Source organism: Alligator sinensis, unplaced genomic scaffold (genome assembly GCF_000455745.1).
Source record: "Alligator sinensis unplaced genomic scaffold, ASM45574v1 scaffold50_1, whole genome shotgun sequence".
Lineage (NCBI taxonomy): Eukaryota > Metazoa > Chordata > Crocodylia > Alligatoridae > Alligator > Alligator sinensis.
Window position 1 is genome coordinate 489,255 of NW_005842059.1, and position 19,400 is coordinate 508,654.

At 49.1% G+C, this 19,400-nt stretch overlaps 1 protein-coding gene across 1 annotated transcript in view; it reads left to right on the forward strand.

Annotated features, from left to right (window-relative positions):
- Nucleotides 1-19,400, forward strand: part of PRKCH (protein kinase C eta) — a 174,036-nt gene that overhangs the window by 140,197 nt on the left and 14,439 nt on the right. Inside the window, 2 exon segments of the mRNA XM_006023070.3 lie at nucleotides 6,713-6,851; nucleotides 8,412-8,600. Coding sequence (XP_006023132.1) covers nucleotides 6,713-6,851; nucleotides 8,412-8,600 — 328 coding nt within the window.

The window sequence follows — 19,400 nt, forward strand, 5'->3', positions numbered from 1 at the left end:
CAGCAGGATTTCAACTGCTTATTCTAGGTCTGAATTTGACCTTTGCCATCAGTATATACTACAACTACATGACCTTTCAGTTGGCCAGTGTCCAGGCCATGGGGGGCCTATTTTGCAGCCTTCGCTGCAGCATCCATCATTCCTTTATCCTGAAGTACGGCAAGTGTTTTCAACATGGTTTTCTAGGAAGGCAGTGGAAAAAAGCATTGTGAATATAGTCTTTTGCATCACGTTGAATGTAGCTAGCATTACACTGAATTCTTACTTGTGATTTGTTTATTTTCATGGAGCCGGGCTGCTACGGGGAAGCTTTTCCTTTCTTTTGTTGCTTCTGGTTTGCCTCTGTTCTAGGATGCACACTTTTCTATGCGTAGTTATGTGGTCATAGTTATGTGGTCAAACCTTTGCATACACGATACTGGTGATCTGGAACAGAGTTTGCTGCCAACAGCCAGTTTGCAACTCATTGGAGGATTATACTCACCCAGTAGAATATTTAGGGAGAAAAGTGGTAGTTGGTGCGCTCATATTTTACCAAACTAAACTCTTACCTTGGTTGCTCCATTTTCCAGGGCTACTGAGAGATCCGTTATTTCATGTTTTAAATAAAAGGAGCAGCTGGGAATGGTCGTTCTAAATCTGGATGTAGTTTTGGGATCAAGCTCTGGAAGCACAGACCTATAGGACAATTCCTACCCTCTGAACCTTGGCCAGGAGAGATTACTAGGGCCATAAAGGGCCAAGTGGCCGCTGGTTTTCTTTGGCTAATATTATATCACCCGTAAGATATTGCCTTCATTAGTCCTTTTGGCTCCATTCCAGAAGAGTGGGCTCCCTTTCTTTGCTCCTTGTGCCACATGTCAGAAGAGGATTGCTCTAGCTTTGCTGCTTTCCCCTTCAAAGTACAAGAGCAGGACGGAAGCAAACCTGTCACGTTGGAAAGGCGGTAGTAGTTCTCTCTTCCTCTACAGTGGACCTACATTTTTCAAGCTATTTGTTTTCCCCTCTCAAGCTCAGCACAGTTTGATCTGTTTGTGATCTCCACTTTGTGGCTTCCTTTTTTCAAAAGCTGATCATTTCTTTCCGTTTGTGATTGTGATATTTCTCCGTGTCTACTGATATGGCAACCTTCACAAACAGAGCAGCCGCTCAGATTGGGGTTTTACGCTCAGCTTTGGCTCTAGCAAATGCGAAAGTATTCTTGAGACAACACTTCCTTTGCTTCAGCGTTTCTTGTGCTCTGGACATTTGCATAGCACTTCCCTGATGCCCTAAGACGGGGAATTCCCAGTTACAAAAGCGCCTAGTCAGCAAAAGAAACAGTGCCTTGATATTAGGAAATCTGGTAGAAATTAAATGTTTTCCTAGCAAGAAAACCTCTTGATCAACAATGAGACCTGCAGGATTTCTTCTAATGGGTCGGCATTAGCATCTTACCAAGTACGTAAGGAGTAACAGAGGACCAGAGCTCACTTTGGGCCTGATGCAAAGTCCGTGGAAATTAGAGCTGTGCGAATAATTGATTTTCAGATTGGCAGCTGAACTGAAGACAGTGTAGGGGGAGGAGGGAAGGGATGGCATAGATCTCTTATTTGAAGAGATCCAACTTGATTGATTTTTTTTTTTATTTTTTTTATTTTAGCAAATCGACAGAAAAGGGTTGGATCAAACCGAAATTGTTAGGTTGTTTGTAGTAAAAGCAAAGGCAATTTATAAGCAAAGGACCAGATTCACCAGGGGAATCTGGTGCTTCTCACAATGGAGAAAGAGCGGTTTCCCCTGGCTGCCAGGAGATTTTGGAGAGCCATGTTCAAGCCGCTCCTGTTCCTGATTGGAACCCGGGGCTTGAACCTGGGTGTTTTGCTGCTCCGGTTGCATCCTAGCCACCGGGTAGTCCGCAGTTGGTCTCTCTCCATTTCTTCCACTGAAGCCATTCAGCTTTGCAGCAAGCACCTTCATTTTCATCGGAGCAGGGGCTGGAGCCCAGCAGTCCTCTCCAGACAAATGCTCTAGCCACCAATGTGTAGGGTTGTTCTCTTTCTCCCTCTCTCAGTGAAGGTTTTCATATTTATACAAAGTGGAGCAGCTTTAATAGGAGAAACTAAGGGAAACCCATGACTTGGTGGTTAGAGCTGGCTTCTGAGAGGTTCAAATCCTTATTTGAGATGAGCCAGAGGAGAGACTTAAGACCAGGCCTCGCATACCACTGGCAAGTGCCATAGCCAGGCTTTAGGTAAAGGGGAGGTGGGGAAGTACCATCACTTCCATGGATCTGCGAATGGTTCTTAAATCCCCTAGTGAGCTGAAGCAGAAAAATCACAATTTTACTATTTCTAGCAGCCTTCCTATGTGAGTAGCCCTGTGAAGTAGTTATTCAGGTTACATGTGGTGCGGAGGAGGGTGGCAAAACCTGGCTCTTCTGGACCCGGTGAGTACTTTTATTTACCAGACTGAGCGGTGTGCACCCATTATAAATTTTGCTCTTGCCTCCATCGAACTTACTGGAGAATATCTCCATAATGCCAGAAAAGCCAGAGTGTGCAACATGCCACAGAGCGGCCGAGACAATTTGCAAATTTTCTTTGGAGAAGCGCCGACGCCAAGATGCAGATGCACAAGACGAGCACATAACTTGGGGCAAGAAAGCGAATAAAATCCCATGGCTGCTGCTTCTGCATCTGAAATAAAACAGCCCCAGTAAGCTGACAGGCTGCAGTGAACTATAGGTACAACAGCTGCATTTCTTAATGCGAGCAAAGCCCTTAGTCCAGTGGGGGGTTGCCAGCAAAGCAGTTAAAATGGTACCCCATAAGGATCTCAGCATTCAGCTCATAGAAAGCATCTCTGCCTTTATTGCTTCCCTGAACTGCTGAAAATGTTGAATGGAAAACTCACGTCTTCAGGAAATGAGGTGGATTCGGGCTGGATGCTTTCCAGTTTCATCGGCTTCCCGGATTTCTCACCCCTGAAATGGAAGAGCTCCTCGTAAATCTTCGAAACCGGGCGGTATTTCTTAATGTGACCTCACGGGCTCATGTGGCATAAAGACCAGCCAGGCCAATAAATGCAAAGCAGCGAGCACACAGATGAATACAGTCGAGCTCACCTGAGAAATAACCACCAAGACTGCTTGGGAAGAGCAAAGTGGAGCTTGTTTGACATAGTGTAGTTTGGCCAGCGGTCTTGGAGGGTCTGGGGGCCAAATGAGACTAGATTAATGCCCCATTCTGAAATGATGAAATACAAGCTTTGGATTTGCCAGTCGCATCAAATGTCCTCCTTGTTGCATTAGGAGTCAGACAGGCTCAGCAGGATTGAAGGGAAGCCTAGAAAGCCAGTTTTGCTGGAGTTTTGCCTTGGTGTGGTTGACTGTCCTTGCTCCCAGAATGTCAGTGGGCAGCAGCTGGTTTACATTTAGTGGAAATTGCCTGAATAGAGATCTTTTTTGAGGGGATTCAAGCAAGCTCACAGTCTGTTCGCACCTGCACTATGCTCCTGCCATACTGATGCCATAATGATCACGGCGTTTCCCCAGTTAGCAGGGAGCCCGGGACTTCTGTAGATTGTCTTGTAGGGGAGGAAGCTGAAGGTGCTGGGACGCGGTGGAGAATGAGGAGATGGTTGGCCTGCTAGACAGGCCTCTGGTGTGGCAGCTTCAGAGTAAAGCCCACTACTTAGCTAAACTTAACCAAATGCATAAGGACTGCAGCCTGCGTGGACTGTTGTCGTACATGGATGTGTTCTGGTACATGGATGTGTTCTCTGTTCATACATGCTCTTCTGGCAGGATATTTCAAGCTATTTCCAAGTATTTCCTCTCCATACCGCCCCCCCCCAATGGTGAATCTGCAACCACTTGTTGGATCTTTGGACACCTCCGATGTGCACCACCTGGATGTGTAGTTGTAACTACATCTTGCCTAGAACCAAAAAAAAAAGAGATTTCTCTCGATTTAAAGTCTGAGCCAAGAATAAACCACAGTGTTAACCACATTACTGCAAATTCCTGAAGGACAGGGCCTGCCTTTATGCTCAGAGATGTGCCAGTAACCACAAGGCAGAGTCCCGGCAGCTGACTGTAAACCACTCTGCAGAGTACACTGTCCAGGCTGTCATGACCAGGCACATATAACACCTCTCCCTGTGTCCACCTAATCCCTTCCAGGATGAGTCTTGGCCCATAAAGGCCTATGGGTATTTTTCATTTTAAAAAGATCTTCTCTTGAGCATCCCGTCCAGAGCACATCCTGCAGCACAAGCTCCCATGAACAGCAGTCCCTGGACGTGTGCACGGGCCCAGTGGTTTTTGCTTCAGTCTGAACATGAGGTAGTCAGGGGGGCAGCGACTCCCATTTTAGGGGTGCTTGTCACTGGCCCATATCATAATAAAATGGTGCAAAAGGATGTGGGATCTTGTGAATGAGGGCCGGGATGGCTACATGGAAAATCAGGCTGTATTCCTGGCTCTGCTCATTTTTGGCCAGGCATTTAAATCTCTCTGTATTTCATTTGCCATCTGCTAGAGTAGGGACTCCAGTCTCTCGGGAAGCACTTCGGGGTAGGATCCGACTCCTGATAGCATGAGGGTCACCAGTCTGTCATCTGTAATAGCTGGTGATAACTTCCACTGCATAGTTAAAGAGGTGTTTCCTGGGAGGGTAGGACAGCTGACAGAAACACCTTCCTAAAAATAACAGTCCCGCTCTTTCATGTCACTGTAATAGAGAGGAAGGACTTTCCAGTGGTTAGAGCACTAGATGCAAATCCAGGTCCAAATCCCTCTTCTAATACAGGCTTCCTATGTGAATACTGCATAAGTCAGCAAGGCCCCAGGTCCGCAAAGATGCTTCGGTGCCTAAATAGAGTTCATGGCACTTCCTGGTGACACGGATCTAACAGCACCTCCCTCCCTCGCACAACTGTTGTGAAAAATACACCCCGATGGTGCAGCCCCTGAATATTGGGGTAACAGAGGCCACGTTAGTGCCGAAGGCAGATGCCCAGAGTGGCTTTCGAGCTCACAAGGGTTGCATCTGCTCTAAGGCCAGGCTGAAGTGTTGAGCGTGTGCCACACAAGAAACAGCCCTGGCTTATTTCACAGGCTGCTGTACAAGCCAAATGTGTCTGAGAGCCTAAATCACTTGTGGGATTTTTTTTTTAATCTTTCCCAAACTGTGAAAAGGAAATAGAGCCTGTTCCCATTTAGATATGTGCGCGTAGCCTCTATTGCACCTGCCGGGGATGGTAACATCCTTTTAGACACTGTCTGTTCCCCCTGTCTTTCCCCATTTGTGGCTGTGCGCGGCTCTGATCTGTTAGTGGAAGGACCCAGATGCCAAGAGCTGGATGTATTTTTAGGAAGTTGTTGTCTGGGTACACAGATGGCTCCGGCGCTATGTGTCTGTGCTCCTGACTTCGCTTGCGACTGTAGAGTATTCCCTGGGGCCATCACGCGGTGAGACGGCTGACAGACTTCCTTCAGCTGCCTGGTCCTTTGGACTCTGTTGTTCTTGGATTCAACCCTTATCTCCGGATGCATTGGAAAATACCTGCTTCCTGCACCGGTGCCCTGCCAGGGCCTGATTCAGATCACTTTGACAATTAGGACAGCACAAGGAGAGCATAAATAACCAAATGGCACGTGGGTATAAATATTTCAGTACCACCAACCTCAAATCAGTGCCTGTGAGAACATTTAGGCTTCAGCGGATGCATCTACACGTTCATTAATGCGCCTTAGATAGTGCATATTTAGTTTACTACTTCCTTAATAAAGGACTAACTCAATGTGCAGTACCTAAAATTACCGGTGCACAGTTATTGAGTGACGCTTAGCCTAGTAGCACTGCGCCGTAGGCTATTAGCACGGTTTTTGCCATGACACACAGCTGCACGGTGTTCTTAGGCTAATGCGCAGTAAGCGTCTCGTGTAGACGCACCCAGCATTACACAGATTCATGGAGGACAGGTTCACTATTCTTAAAAGCAACAGGTAGAGATGTATCTTCTGAGACCTCTAGTCCTATGATGGTTGATGCCAGGGAGGGTACGGCACGGGATGGGTTACACTAGACACGTTGCTTTTCTGGTAAAGCATCTACCACTGCCACAGTCAGAGACAGGATACTGAGCTAGAGGGACTGTTGGTCTCATCAGTGAGGCCTTTCGTATCTTCCTTTCTTTTCCCATCTGAGTTAAAACAGCGGTAACACACCCCATCAGGGGGCACCACAGGAGACACCCAACTTGGAAAAGCACTTCCAACTTTACACCCGTGCTTTATTTCTGCTCTGCTGAGCCAGAGCATGTGTGCAGTACATTTTGCTGCATCATAAGCACCATTGTATGATGAGATGCGAGGGGCAGCCATCATTCAGATGAGTCTCAGGACTCGACTAGCACGGCGTTGTGCCAGTTGGGCACACAGTGCAAGCCAGATGGGTGGTGCACAGAGAAAGTTGTGTGGGGAAGCTCAGACCAGCATCCGCTCACATGAACTCAGCTCCCTTCCATCCCTCCCTTCCGCAGAAGTCAGACTTGCGCATACACATACAGGTTTGCATTTCCAGCAGATGTCAAGCCATGGGCCATCAGGGCTAGCAGTGCATTTAGGCAGATTTTATTTCCAGCTCTGGAGAGCCGGGATTGCATCTGCATTTGGGTGTGTACAGCACCGCAGTTAAAATAACAGTCGCGTTGCTTGCTGTTGCAGGGACCTGAAGCTCGATAACGTGCTCTTGGATCACGAGGGTCACTGCAAGCTGGCAGATTTTGGAATGTGCAAGGAGGGCATTTGCAATGGAATTACCACAGGGACATTTTGCGGCACGCCAGACTACATCGCTCCCGAGGTATGTGCAGGGGAATCTTCCCCAAGCAGTTTTTGCACCCAGGGCAGCGGCTGCAACAGGGCTAGCAGTGGTTAGGGCTGCCATTCTTGTGCCCCCTTTAAGTCAGCACCTGCTCGCCCACCCCTAGTGATGCTACTGCCCTTCTTCATCCAGAAGAAAACCCACGTAGCTCCAAGTGGCAGCAGTCCAGTGACCTCTCTCTGCTTATTGGGCCTGCACGCTTGGTCTCAGAGGTGTACTCACACTTAGTGCCCCTCCAGTTAGTGAAAATCAAGCAACTCCGCTTGCTGTCGTGGGCAGCACTGAGGGTGTCTGGTCCGCCCAGGGGAGGGAAATAGACCTTGAAAAATGGAAGGACGAAACTACCTGTCAAAATGCTGAGCACAGAAAGTGACTACTGTCCCAAGGCTGCAAAATCCCACCTTCCCCCCCCTCCGCTGCTCTTACTGGCCTCTTTCCACTTCACCCCCATCGTTCATCTATCTGATTTTTAAATGAGCACACACCTTTAAGGAACACCTTCCCATGCAGCTCCCACCAGCTGCACTGAGCGTGGCTCTGCTGCTCCCGGATTTGTTCCTTGTGGTCAATGTTACTCTGCCCCCACTCCCTCTTTCCTCCTCTCCCCCACCACCTACACACATGTACCCCTTCCCTTAGCCGGAAATGTTTCCTTCGAAACTGTGCTGATGGAAACAAGGGGAGACCACAGAGCGGATCCCACCACTCCTCTCACTGAGAACCATTTGACTGAAATTCCCTTCCACCCCTGATTGTCTCTTGCTCAGCACATGTTTTTAAAAGGCCCGTTAGGCAGAGCTGATGTTTGTCGGATTTTATTCCTGTGCCCAGCATTTTGGCAGGTAGTTTAGTCCTTCTGTTTTTCTGCAGAGCCATCTGTAGAACAGGTATCCAGTTTGTAGCCATATTGGTCTAGAGGCAAACTCGTGGCAGAGGTGAGATCTTTTATTAGACCAAGTAGATGTTTGCAAACCAAAAAATGTCTTTAATTGCAAGCTTTTGGGCACAAACACCCTTCTTCGGGCATAGGAGAAAGGATTGTACAAGTTCTCCTAGGTAGACATGAAAGTTCATATTGCACAGAGTTGAAGGTGTAATGAAATCTCCTGTTTGGAACAAATTTGACTCAGAGAAAAGTTGGAATAGTCTGTTGACCTCGAAGTTGTTTGGTGGTAAGCAGGATGTAGTCATATTTCCCATGTAGTAATATGAACTTTCATGTCTACCCAAGAGAACTTGTACAATCTTTTCTTCTATGCCTGAAGAAGGGCGTTTGTGCCCGAAAGCTTGCCATTAATGACTTTTTTTTGCAAACATCTAGTTGGTCTAATAAAAGAGATCACCTCTGCCACGAGTTCTGATTCCTTCTTTAAAACAGAGCATTTTCAGCTGGATTGCAACCCATCAGAGAGCACCGTTAGCTCTCAGGCAAGGATGCCTTCGGTTTATGTTAATATTTCACTATCTTCTTCCCCACTTGGAAAAGAAGCAGTTCAATTCAAGGAGTAATATTTTATTCCCCTTTTCTCCCCCTTTTAGATCTTGCAGGAGATGCTGTATGGTCCTGACGTGGACTGGTGGGCCATGGGGGTGCTGCTGTATGAGATGCTCTGTGGCCATGCCCCGTTCGAAGCGGAGAACGAAGATGACCTCTTTGAAGCCATTCTGAATGAGGAAGTCGTCTACCCGTCGTGGCTCCCGCAGGATGCTGTGGGGATCCTGAAAGCTGTAAGTTCCCCAGATTTGTGCCACATTTCCTATTAGACCACATGGACAGCAAACACGGGGGAGGATGGGTGGAGTGGGAAAGCAAGGGTCATGGCTACACCTTGACCGCAAGTCATTTCCAGATTTTGGGATGGAAGGTGAAAACTACAGGGCTCAAGTGTGTTCACGTGGTGATGCCCCTTTTTGGTACACCAGTCAGGTTGGTGAGCTACGGGAGCATGCATGTATGTTTTTACACTCGAACAGAAGCAGTGTACTGGTTGGTATTTAGCAAGAGCTGTCCTGTGATTGATATAGGACATAACCGCAGGAGTTCAGGTAACTGGTACATGGTAAATGTGGCAATGCTGACTTTCTCCCAGGGTTTGTTGTGTATCTGCATGGATAATGGAGATAGTGGGTTTTTATGTGCTGGAAATACGGGAATATTCCATGTTTCCACCCGCTTCCAGGGGATTTCAGTGCATGGCTGGGAGAAGGATGACAGAGTGGCAGAGGATTCAGGTCCCAGCTCTATCATGTGTCCCTTGGACAGCACACATCACCCTCTGTGTGCCTCAACGAACCATCTGTAAAATGGGAATAACAATCCTTCCTTTTTCTGCCTTGTCGATTGAGATTGCAACATCTCGATGCCTAGTCCTGCTTCTTACTGTATGGATGCATGTAGACACAGTGCCTACCATACTGGATCTGCCTGGCATTGCTATAAAGGTCAAAGGATGTGGCAGTTAACTGAAGATTTAGGAAACATTAATTCAACCCCCTTTTCTCGATATGCTTTCCTATGGGAGCCCAACCAAGTCCATGAGCCTCTCTGCCTGAGCAGAGCAGAAGATAGTAACAGATGTTATAATGAGGACAGGTACATTCAAGATGATGAAGGGCTTAAAAATGCTGTGGTAAGGGGGAGAGGACAAATACTTAGGCAAGGTAAGTAAGTAGTAATGGTTTGTGAAACTCTGACCCAGAGAAATGTCAGACTCTAGAGGTGACTCTGTACAGGAGGGAGGACCGCTTTCATCTGATCTGAAATCTAGCAGCAAAGCTCTGGAAATGAAGATGGTTTTTATTGGATCATCCAGCTGCTGTATCTACACCCAGCCTGTTTCTGAGAGCACAGCTGAAAACAAGATTGCTCTCTCAAGGCGGGGGCGTGCTTTCAGAATCATACGTCGAGCTCACCAGTGCTCACGTGCCTTACTCACGCCTCCCTCGGGTTTGGAAATTTCTCCCGGGAATTTAGAAGAAAAAAAAATCCATGGAGTTTAACACGAGGGCAACCTTAAGGGCAGTATTTGTGCTGCTAGATCAGAGCTCCTGAAAGCTTAGGAGAGCTTTTGCCCTGGAAAGGCTTCCTCCTTAGGCATCCCAGTGGCAGCTAATCAAACAGCAGCTTTCAGATGAGTCCGATTGCACTTCACAGCCGTGTGCAAGCATGAGACACAATCACAATGGGAAGTACAAAGTGTGACGTGACCTAGTTCGTGGTGTAACAAGGGGGAAGGGGCCAAAACGATAGGCGGCTCTTTCAGTTATAGCAGGCACTTCAGAGTACCAGCAGCGCACGTGAGAGTCCCTTCTAGGTTGCTTTTCATAGTTTCATAGATGTTAAGGGACCTTACAGATCATCAGGTCCAGCCCCCCTGCACTTGGGCAGGAAAGACTGCTGTGTTTGGGGCCGCAACTGGAACAAGAACAAGGTAGTTGCAAGTGGAGGGTTTTCCTAGCTAGTTTTCAACCATGCTTTCCCCAGCAATCGTTATGTAATGGCCCGTAGTGAGAGGAGGCAGAGAACTGGGTAATGGGAGTCAGGTTTCAGGCAAGACCTAGGCCCAGGGGATATGTTGAGGATGTAGGCAGAGGCCAAGTAGGTATCTTTGAAACAGTGCAGCCTGAGCATGTTAATGTATGGCATAGCAACCTCGCTATGTATGGCTGCCTGCGTCCTGCATCTCTTACTGCTAATTCAGAGCAGTAACCAGAAGCCAAAAGGGAGCCTACATCCCAGAACTGTATGGAGACCACCGGTTCAGATCCTGCCCGTCGCTCACTATCCAGTCGGTTGCTACTTCACCCGGCTGCCCTACCTGAAGATCCCCAATAGCCTGGTAGTTGGGCCATTCCCCCACACGGCCCTCACTCTGGTTCAAATCTCTGCCCTCCGTCAGAGCGTGGATGTGGGTCTTGGGTGAGCATCCTAGCTCGCGAAGCTTTGGACTCCCTCGGTCCCTCCTGCTGGAGCTCTTTGATTCAAATCCACATTAATTGAGTCTGCAAGTCCCGCACTGAAAGGGTGCTTGTGGGCTGCCAATTCAGATGCTCATTTGGGAGATGAGACCCCTGAGTCCCAGTCCCTGCTGTAGGGACTATTTTGCTCGTACAAAATGGGAGAGCACTGGCAGGAGAGACTGTGAATCCCCTGCTCTTCGCGGACTGTAGGGCCTAGTGGTTAGGGACTACCTTGGGAGGTGGGTTCAGCCTTCACAAGCAGATGAGGGAAGTGAACCTGGGCCCGCAAGAACCAGGGCTGTTGGATGTGGGACTTGAAAGCTTCCTCTTGGCTCATCGAGTCCAGTCCTGCACTGTCACGGGCCGTTTCCTGCTCTGCTTTGTTGTTCGATGTGTGTCAAGATAACGGGGACCGCCACTTCCTCCTCGTCCTCCTGTGAATTCTGCCCTGCATTTCCTGCGTCTTGCTTCAAAGCGCCTGAAAAGGGAACATTTTGCATTGGGTAGAAGAAAAGATTTTTTGCAGAAGGAAACTGGATTTTTCAGGTTCTCCTTTCGGTGAGGGGCGGGGAAAACCAAACCATTTCAACTGAAGTTCAACCTGAATTAATTTGAGGGGGCGGCATCTTTCAAAACGCCCCCTCTTGCCTCTCACAAGAACTATTTGCATAGCCCCAACCCTAAAGTAGTTCCACAGAGGTGAATTTGGTCCTTAGGTAGGCTTCTCTAAAAATAAAAATAAAGAAGTTTGATTCAAAATCCTCCTTCATATAAACTCGCCAGGTTACCGGCACCATCTGGGGAAGAGTCTGTTAAACAAAACCTGTAACATTGCCATGCAGGAGGCACAAGCTGCTCCAGAATAACTCACGTTGCTCAAGTCCGCGTCCTGCTGCACAACGACGATGTTTCGGCGCGTCTCTAGCAGACGCGACCTGCTTGAATGGAGATGGTGGCGCTCCAAGGAGCTGCGGGTCTCGAGGTCCAGCTGTGAGCATTACGGCAAAAAGTTCGCCCTCCTTTCCCCTGTGAAGAGTGCGGTCCTTCTAATTTTAGCAGCCTTGCCGTAACTCAAATTGAGGCCGTGTCTGTGAGCCGGTCTTGAATTCAGTCCAGCCCTGCTATCCTGCACCACCAGCCTGCTGAAAGTTCGGTTAAATGGGAAAGGGGAAAATTAGCTGTGTTAAAAGAAAAACAAGGTTGCAGAATCAGTGGTGCCGGGGGAGTTCAAACTATGAAAGGTACGGAGGGAAGAATGCAGGGCTCTGCCTTCCCGAGTCTTGGGTCAGCTGGGGAGAGGTTGAATAAGATGATGCAGCCATTACGTACAGACGGGGTAAAATGTAGCTGGATCAGGTAACCCAAAAACACAGAGATCCAGATGAACCCTGGCAGTTTAGATACTTTCCAAGTCAAGTTGTTTTCTGGGGAGGTCCATCCTTATCAAACCCCACGCTGAGAGCCAGATAACACCAAGGGTTAAGGGTACCTTAGCTTTCCATGAAAGCCCTTAACGCTGCACTCAGGTATCCAGATTGTAGCCGTATTGGTCCAGAGGAAAAAGCAATCAGGACTTGTAGTAGAGATGATCTCTTTTATTAGACCAACAAGATTTTTGCAAAAAAATTGATTTGTTTTTTTGCAAAAATCTTGGTCTAATAAAAGAGACCATCTCTACTACGAGTCCTGATTGCTTTAACACTGCATGGAAAGAAATGCAAAACTCCAGGACTCTTGGTTCAGAGATGATACTGTTTATTAGACCAACTAAGAAATCACAAAAAAAAATATCGTTTTCTGCAAGCTTTTGGGCTCACACACCCTTCCTAAGGCTCAGGGAAAATTCAAGATGGTAAAGGTCCCCATAGTCTCCCATATTAGTCTCAAGTTAGGCAGAAGGAAAAGCAGTGTGGCATCTTATAAAGTAACACTGAGTTTGGAAAGGCAGGTGTCATGCCAAGGTATATGAAGGACCAACCTCCAGGGTCATGGAGTCATCACGGGGGTTGACTTTTGAAGCTGGTGCGGCCAGGTTACTGTGGCTATAGCATGGGCAATAGATGCTGACACAACATTTTCTGCGAGGAAATGGGTTTTAGTGGTGTGTTCAGTGGTACGGTGCCAAGAACACGAGATGGAAATAGATCTACGTTTCTAGATAACTACAGGCCGGAACTGATGACTCAGAAGGCAAATGCCTCGGTTTAGCAAACCATCGACTGCTGCAGGTCACAGGGTTCACTTCTCACTGTGATTCTCTACCCCGTCTGTGATGCCGGTTAGCCCTTGCAGGCATCTGAAGCCAGCATCCAACAACAGCCGTAAAGTTGGGTACCCATCCGGAGGGATCGCCTGCGTGCTTTCTGGCATGTAATGGTAGCGTTATCGCTGGGCCCTTTGGGTGTCTCATTGTCACTTTTTAATTTGTATTGAGTTATTTTAAAAAGCCTTAAGTCAAGTACTTTGAAAAACCACTATCGCCAGATCAGTAGAAACTAATATATGGAGCCCCATATCTTTCCAAGGGTCCTTACAGTCTGTTTGTATCAGCTACTGTTAACACTCTTTAGGCCAAGCAGCTAACCTGTTTCAAGGACTTTTGGTGTTGTTTCTTCTGGAAGGAAAAATTGAATCTAGGAGCTAAATACTGTTTTGGTGCGATCTTGCTGCCGTGTATGAATGTGCACAGTCCCTAGGCAGAATTGCCCAGGCTGACTTTCCACAACTTATCTCTCTCTGCATCCTTCCAGCACTGCACCCCACCTGCATCTTGCATCTATCCTCTGTTTTTTTTCAGGCTTTCTGCTTCTGAACCCCCCCAGCTGCAACTCAGCTAAGCCCCAAACCATGTCCCTGCAAGCAGTCTTACATGTGCCTAGTACTTTCAGGGTACTGGCTTATGTTATTTCAGCTGAATGACTTCCTCGAGAAGCTTAACTACTTAATTTAGCCAGAATGAAGGGCAGCAAGTACGTCGCTGGCTTTGCTGAATTGCCCATACATCAAAGAGTGCTTGCTGGCAACACCTTCCAACATGATCCTGTTAAGGTGCCAGACAGATCAGAAGGTTTGTTCTCATCTATACTTTACCCTGTTCTGGCAGGTTAAAGAGGCGTTAAAGTTGTATCTGCATTCACTTGGAGCCCCTTTACTCTGCTAGGCTGGCGTTGGGAGAATGGAGTCAGATCCTTGGACAAATGGGTGAATAAAAACAATGATGAGGTAAGGGGCTGCAGTTAAGCAGCTCTATATGGGAGAAGAAAGCCCATAGAAAACTGGTCCAGCTCTTAGTCTTACAGACTAAATTTTGGCCAAGGTTGAGGATGAGTTGGGAGACTCCCGGCCCCAGTGAAGGCACTCGGGGCTTGAGAACCCACGAAAGCAGCAGATATCTGCTTAAACATTGAAACGGGTCCTGGTTCCTGTGCTGTGGCCCTGGATACAAGTCATTCAGGATGCTGTCTGAGGCTTTTTCCATCCCACATCAGAGGTGGGGACCAAAAGGCAGGATTTGAGATCTAAACACTCGGGTATGACGAGCCAGGTTGTTGGAACAGATCCAGGCCCTGCTCCTTCCTCCCCTCCTGTGGGCGAGGACATGTGCTGCCACCCAGCAGCAAGGACGAGCTGGCAGCACTACGCAGCCTCCTGCTGTGCCAGCTTGCAAAGAGACACCTTTCCTTGCTCTTTTCTGGAGAGCAAATGAGGCTCAGGAGCCTGGCAGAGCCAAGGGCTAGGAAGGTCAAGAGGCTCTTGTGTGTGAAGAGCTCTAAGTAGCTACCACAAAGTCGTATATATAGTTTGCTGCTGATCCTGTCATTTTTTATTGTTCCCATTGCAACTAGTCCCACAATCAGCAGTCATGAGCAGGTCCTCATTGTGCCACGCATTTATACACCCCCTTTCTCAGCCTCTCCTGATTTTAACCTGACTCAGTAGAAAGGCTTGGCGTGCCTTTGCGAAGAGTTGTCATCCCATCGCAGCCCAGAAAATCAAACGCCGGGAGGCTCCTTTAGAGGCCCGACTCCTCCCTGGAACTGTGCATTGGACAGTAACGGTCACATCGAATTGCCGTGGATGAGCTCCTGCTGCATTGAGATGTATTTTAGCCATCTCTTCAACCAGGAACTCCCTACTTGAGAGCACGGAGGCGGAAAGGGATCTTGGTGGCATTACTGACTCCAAGATGAACATGGGCCGACAATGCGAGGTCATGGTTGGCAGGGCTAACCGGACCTTGTCGTGCATCCACAGGTGCATCTCGAGTAGAGCCAGGGAGGTGATCCTCCCCCTCTATGCGACGCTGGTCAGGCCGCAGCTGGAGTATTGTGTCCAGTTCTGTGCGCCCCATTTCAGGAGGGATGTGGACAACATGGAGAGGGTCCAGAGGAGGGCCACCCGCATGATCCGGGGACAACAGGGCAGACCCTACAGTGAGAGACTGCGGGACCTGAACCTATTCAGCCTCCACAAGAGAAGGCTGAGGGGGGACCTGGTGACCGTCTATAAACTCACTAGGGGGAACCAGAAGGGTTTGGGGGAGACGCTGTTTCCCCTAGCCCCCGCTGGCATAACAAGGAGTAATGGGCACAAGTTGATGGAGAGGAGGTACAGATTGGACATCCGAAAAAACTACTTCACAGTTAGGGCGGCTAGGAGCTGGAACCAACTTCCAAGGGAGGTGGTGCTGGCCCCTACCCTGGGGATCTTTAAGAAGAGGCTGGATACCTACCTGGTTGGACTCATTTGAGTCCCGTTTTTTTTGTTTTTTGGGGGGTTTTTTGTTGTTCTCCCGCCCTGGCGGGGGGTCGGGCTAGAAGATCTATTAGGTCCCTTCCGACCCTAAAACTATGAAACTATGAAAAAGGACTACACTCTGCCAGGAGCCTCTTTGGGCTACCCACAGAGCCGCTGTTTGGGGGCATTTTGGATGCTATTCAGTATAAAGAAAGCAGAATGAAACCTGAAAGGAGCAGGCAAAATTAGGAGTGCTCTGGTAAATTCATAATCTCTCCATAGATATCGAACTGAAGTGCAGCAAACCAGTTTACATGCATACATACCGGTACATTAGGTGATAGTCTAGAACACGGGTACTCAGCTCCTGGCTCGTGGGCAGAGCCAGCCTGCACAGCTGTGTCATTTATCCCACTGGGCTCCCCTTGGGTCCAAAAAGTTGGTAATGGGGGAGCAGTGGCAGCATTAAGTACCACTTCACTGCTGCCAAATTTCCAAACCCAGGGGAGCCTGGCCTTGTGCCCCAGAGCAGGTGCATGAGGCTGGGGTAGCATGGGGGCCTGATCCTGGTTCATGGGGCCAAGCCAAAGCAGCACTAGGCCTGACCAGGGTGGCATGGGGCCCAGTCTGGGTGCGTGGGATATGCCAACCCCACAAGGAATCCAGCCCGGGGACTGGCCTTGCGCCATGCATCCGGCCTGTGGGCCTGAAAGGCGAAGGTCCGTTATGCTGAGAATACAGAGACAGTTCATATGCACCCCAGCTGAAGCAGCAGGCATGCAGTTGTTTCTGGAGGATGCTGTAAGCTTTTAGACCAGGATTAAAAGGCAAATGAAAAACAGAAGAGAAGCCTGATGGGCCCATTGCAAAGCCTCAGGGTCCAGGAGCATGGCTGGCCCAGAAGATGTGCTTCTTCCTAGTTTGAAGGTGATACCAAATGAAAAAAGTCCGAGGATGGTGAGGCCCCGCCGAAGACTCAATGAAATCAATGTGCAGCAGTGAGCAAGTCAGCCTCCTCCCCGTCGCAGTCGGCCACTTAAGGTACGGATTAATCAAGGTGGCAGGAGGTTTTCACATCCATCAGATTTACAAGACAAGTCTTGGGGTCCAGTTTTCAGGCTCCGAGGGATAGAGCAGCCAGGAGGCTGCTGTATATTGTGCCAGCGGGTGTGCTTTTTAGAAGGCATCCTACAATGAGGTATGAGAGGGCAGAGGCAGAGGGTGGTGGCTGAGAGAGGTCTGCTATGGCTTGACTTCACCCAGAGAACAATGATATTCGAGCAGCCCTGACTTTCCTTTGCACTCCTTGCCCCTGAGTCTGGCTCAGGTTCTTCATGCTAAGAAGAAATACAAAGAGGCAGTTCTTGTGCATCCCAGCTGAAGCAGCAGGCATGAAGTTATTCTGGAAGATGCTGTAAGCTGTTAGACAAAGATTAAAAGGATGGGCCCATTGCTAAGCCTCAGAGTCCAGGAGTGTAGCTAACATGCCTTCAAATATACCACAAAATTCTTGCCTTTGGCATGTCTTCCGAGTTGGCAGGCGCAGCAAATTCTGTTCCACAGTTTGATTCGGCTTTGGCTGTCAAAGCTGCGCTAAAACATCTGATTTGCTCTGTAAAGCTCAGTGCTGCATCCTTTTCAACAGCCCCTTTGCATTTCCTGCTCCATTACCCAGGTCCCACGTCAAGACCAGGATTCTGGCATTTCTGTCGCTTCTCCGATGAGACAAAAGTCTCCAGGACCACGCTAAATGTTCGCTTCTCTTCCCAGCCCCGGAGAAAGTCGCCTACCCTTATCGATTCTGAGCTGTGTTTGCAAAAGCATCCATTAAACATGTCCTTCTGTTGTCCTCTCGTCATTGCCGCTGTGCCGCAGGCTAGCTCTCTGCCACGCTGGCTCCCATCGTGCTGCACCGTGACAGCTCCCTCTCTTCATCCTCCTTGTCTCTTGTTATTCCCTAAAGCACTGAAGCAGCAGACTGCCTCCGACCAGGTTCCTCATTCACTGTACTGCCAAATAAGACAAGGGCCCAGTCTCACTCCTCATTTATGATGTTTAAAATCAACATTTCTTCTCCCTGCCGTACAATTCCTGGGGGTAGTCACTTGGCTTGCTCCCGGACCTTGCTTCTCTCCCTCTAGGTGCCAAATGCCCAGGTCCTGCTTGCTTTTAACATCATTAAAAAGAAGAACAAGCTTCTCCTGCCTGTGTGGATGTGGCCTTCCCTTGAATAATCCTTTCATCAGTCTCTTGACCCTAGCTTAAAGCAGCGCTGCCATTCAAGGTAGCCTCAGAAGTTCTCATTTTCTGTGTTCGTACCATAGACTCTCTGTCTTTCCATCTGAACTCTTTACAATAAGGGCCATTGTGCTCTCCCTGAATAATTCACTCTGAAAGGAAACTAATGGCATGTAGGTATAGGCAGCAGAGGTCAAATTCACCTTGAATGAAATCATCCGGTCTTCTACCTTTTCCGTTTTTTTAATAGGCTCTTCTTTTTAAAGGTCCACAGCATGCCAAGACTCATGATTTGCCACATAAAGAAAAATTCATAAGCTTGGATACTCCAGCAGCATTTATGACTCATTCTCCTCTTTCCTGCCGCACATAAAATTCAGGCAACATTAATCGTACCAATCATTTTTCACTCTTTTTGCTGCTCTTTTCCTAGAGGCTTTGGAAGAAGAGTGTTCTTGCAGCAAAAGCAGTGGATTAGCACTTCTGGAGAACGGTGTTCACTTTCCGACTCAGTCACACGCAACCTTTTGTGTGGAGGAGGCACTGGGTGCGTCCACACGAAATGCTTTACTGCCCAGTAGCATATTTACTGGGCAGTAAGCATGTGCATCTACACGTGCACATGCATACGGCTTAGTAAACCTCGCTAATCGCGAGTAAATTTGCAACCTGCAAATGCAAGTAGCACATTTACTTACGAGTACTAACTGCACAGTAGCGCTCGTGTAAATGCCTGACTGGGAGTAAATCTGCTCCTGGTCAGCCGGCCACCAGGGGGCAGGGGATTGCTTCCTGCTGCCAGGGCAGGCTGCACCACCAGAGCTCGGGCAGGGACTGTGCCCCCCTTCCCCAGCAGCAGGGAGCTCCAAGCCCCCTGCTCCAAGATCCCGATCGGACAGCGGGGCCTGGGCAATCCTTATGTCCCAGCCCCCGCTTCACCATCACAGTTGGGGATCCTTATCTCCCAGCACCAACTCCACAGTCGCAAGCTCCACAGTCATAGGGCCGGCGCTGGGAGAGTCGTAAAAATCAGGATCTCCCAACGCTGGCCCCACAACCATGGAGCCAGCACTGGGAGCTCCCTGCTGGTGGGGCTGGAGAGCCAGTTCCCCACCTAGCTCCAGTTGTAGAGCTGAGCAGGGAACACAAGCTCTTCAGCCCCCGCCCCGTGATTGCGGAGCGGGGACTGGGAACTGTCCCAGCCTCGTGCCCCAATCGGACAAGCGGGGCTTGGAAAGAGCTGCAGGAGAGGGGCAGGTCCCAGCTACCTTCTCTGATCTGCTGGACCCATGACGGCAGACCTGGGACCTGCCTCTCCCAAGCAGCTCTTTCCAAGACCCCTGCCCTGAACAGGGAGCTGGGGCTGAGAGATCCCCGCTGCCAGGGCAGGAGAACATTGTCTACATCCCGGCAGCAGGCAGCCCCCACCAGGGCAGGGAGCAGTGTCCTGGCCCCATGCTCCCTGTTAGCCCCTGGACGAGCACCGGGGGGGCTAGAGCTCCCCCTGGTGGTGGGAGGATCCCATTGCAGGGTCCCAGGAAGCAAGAACAGTCTGCTGCCACGAGCAGCAAATTTGCTCTTGCTTCCCTACCC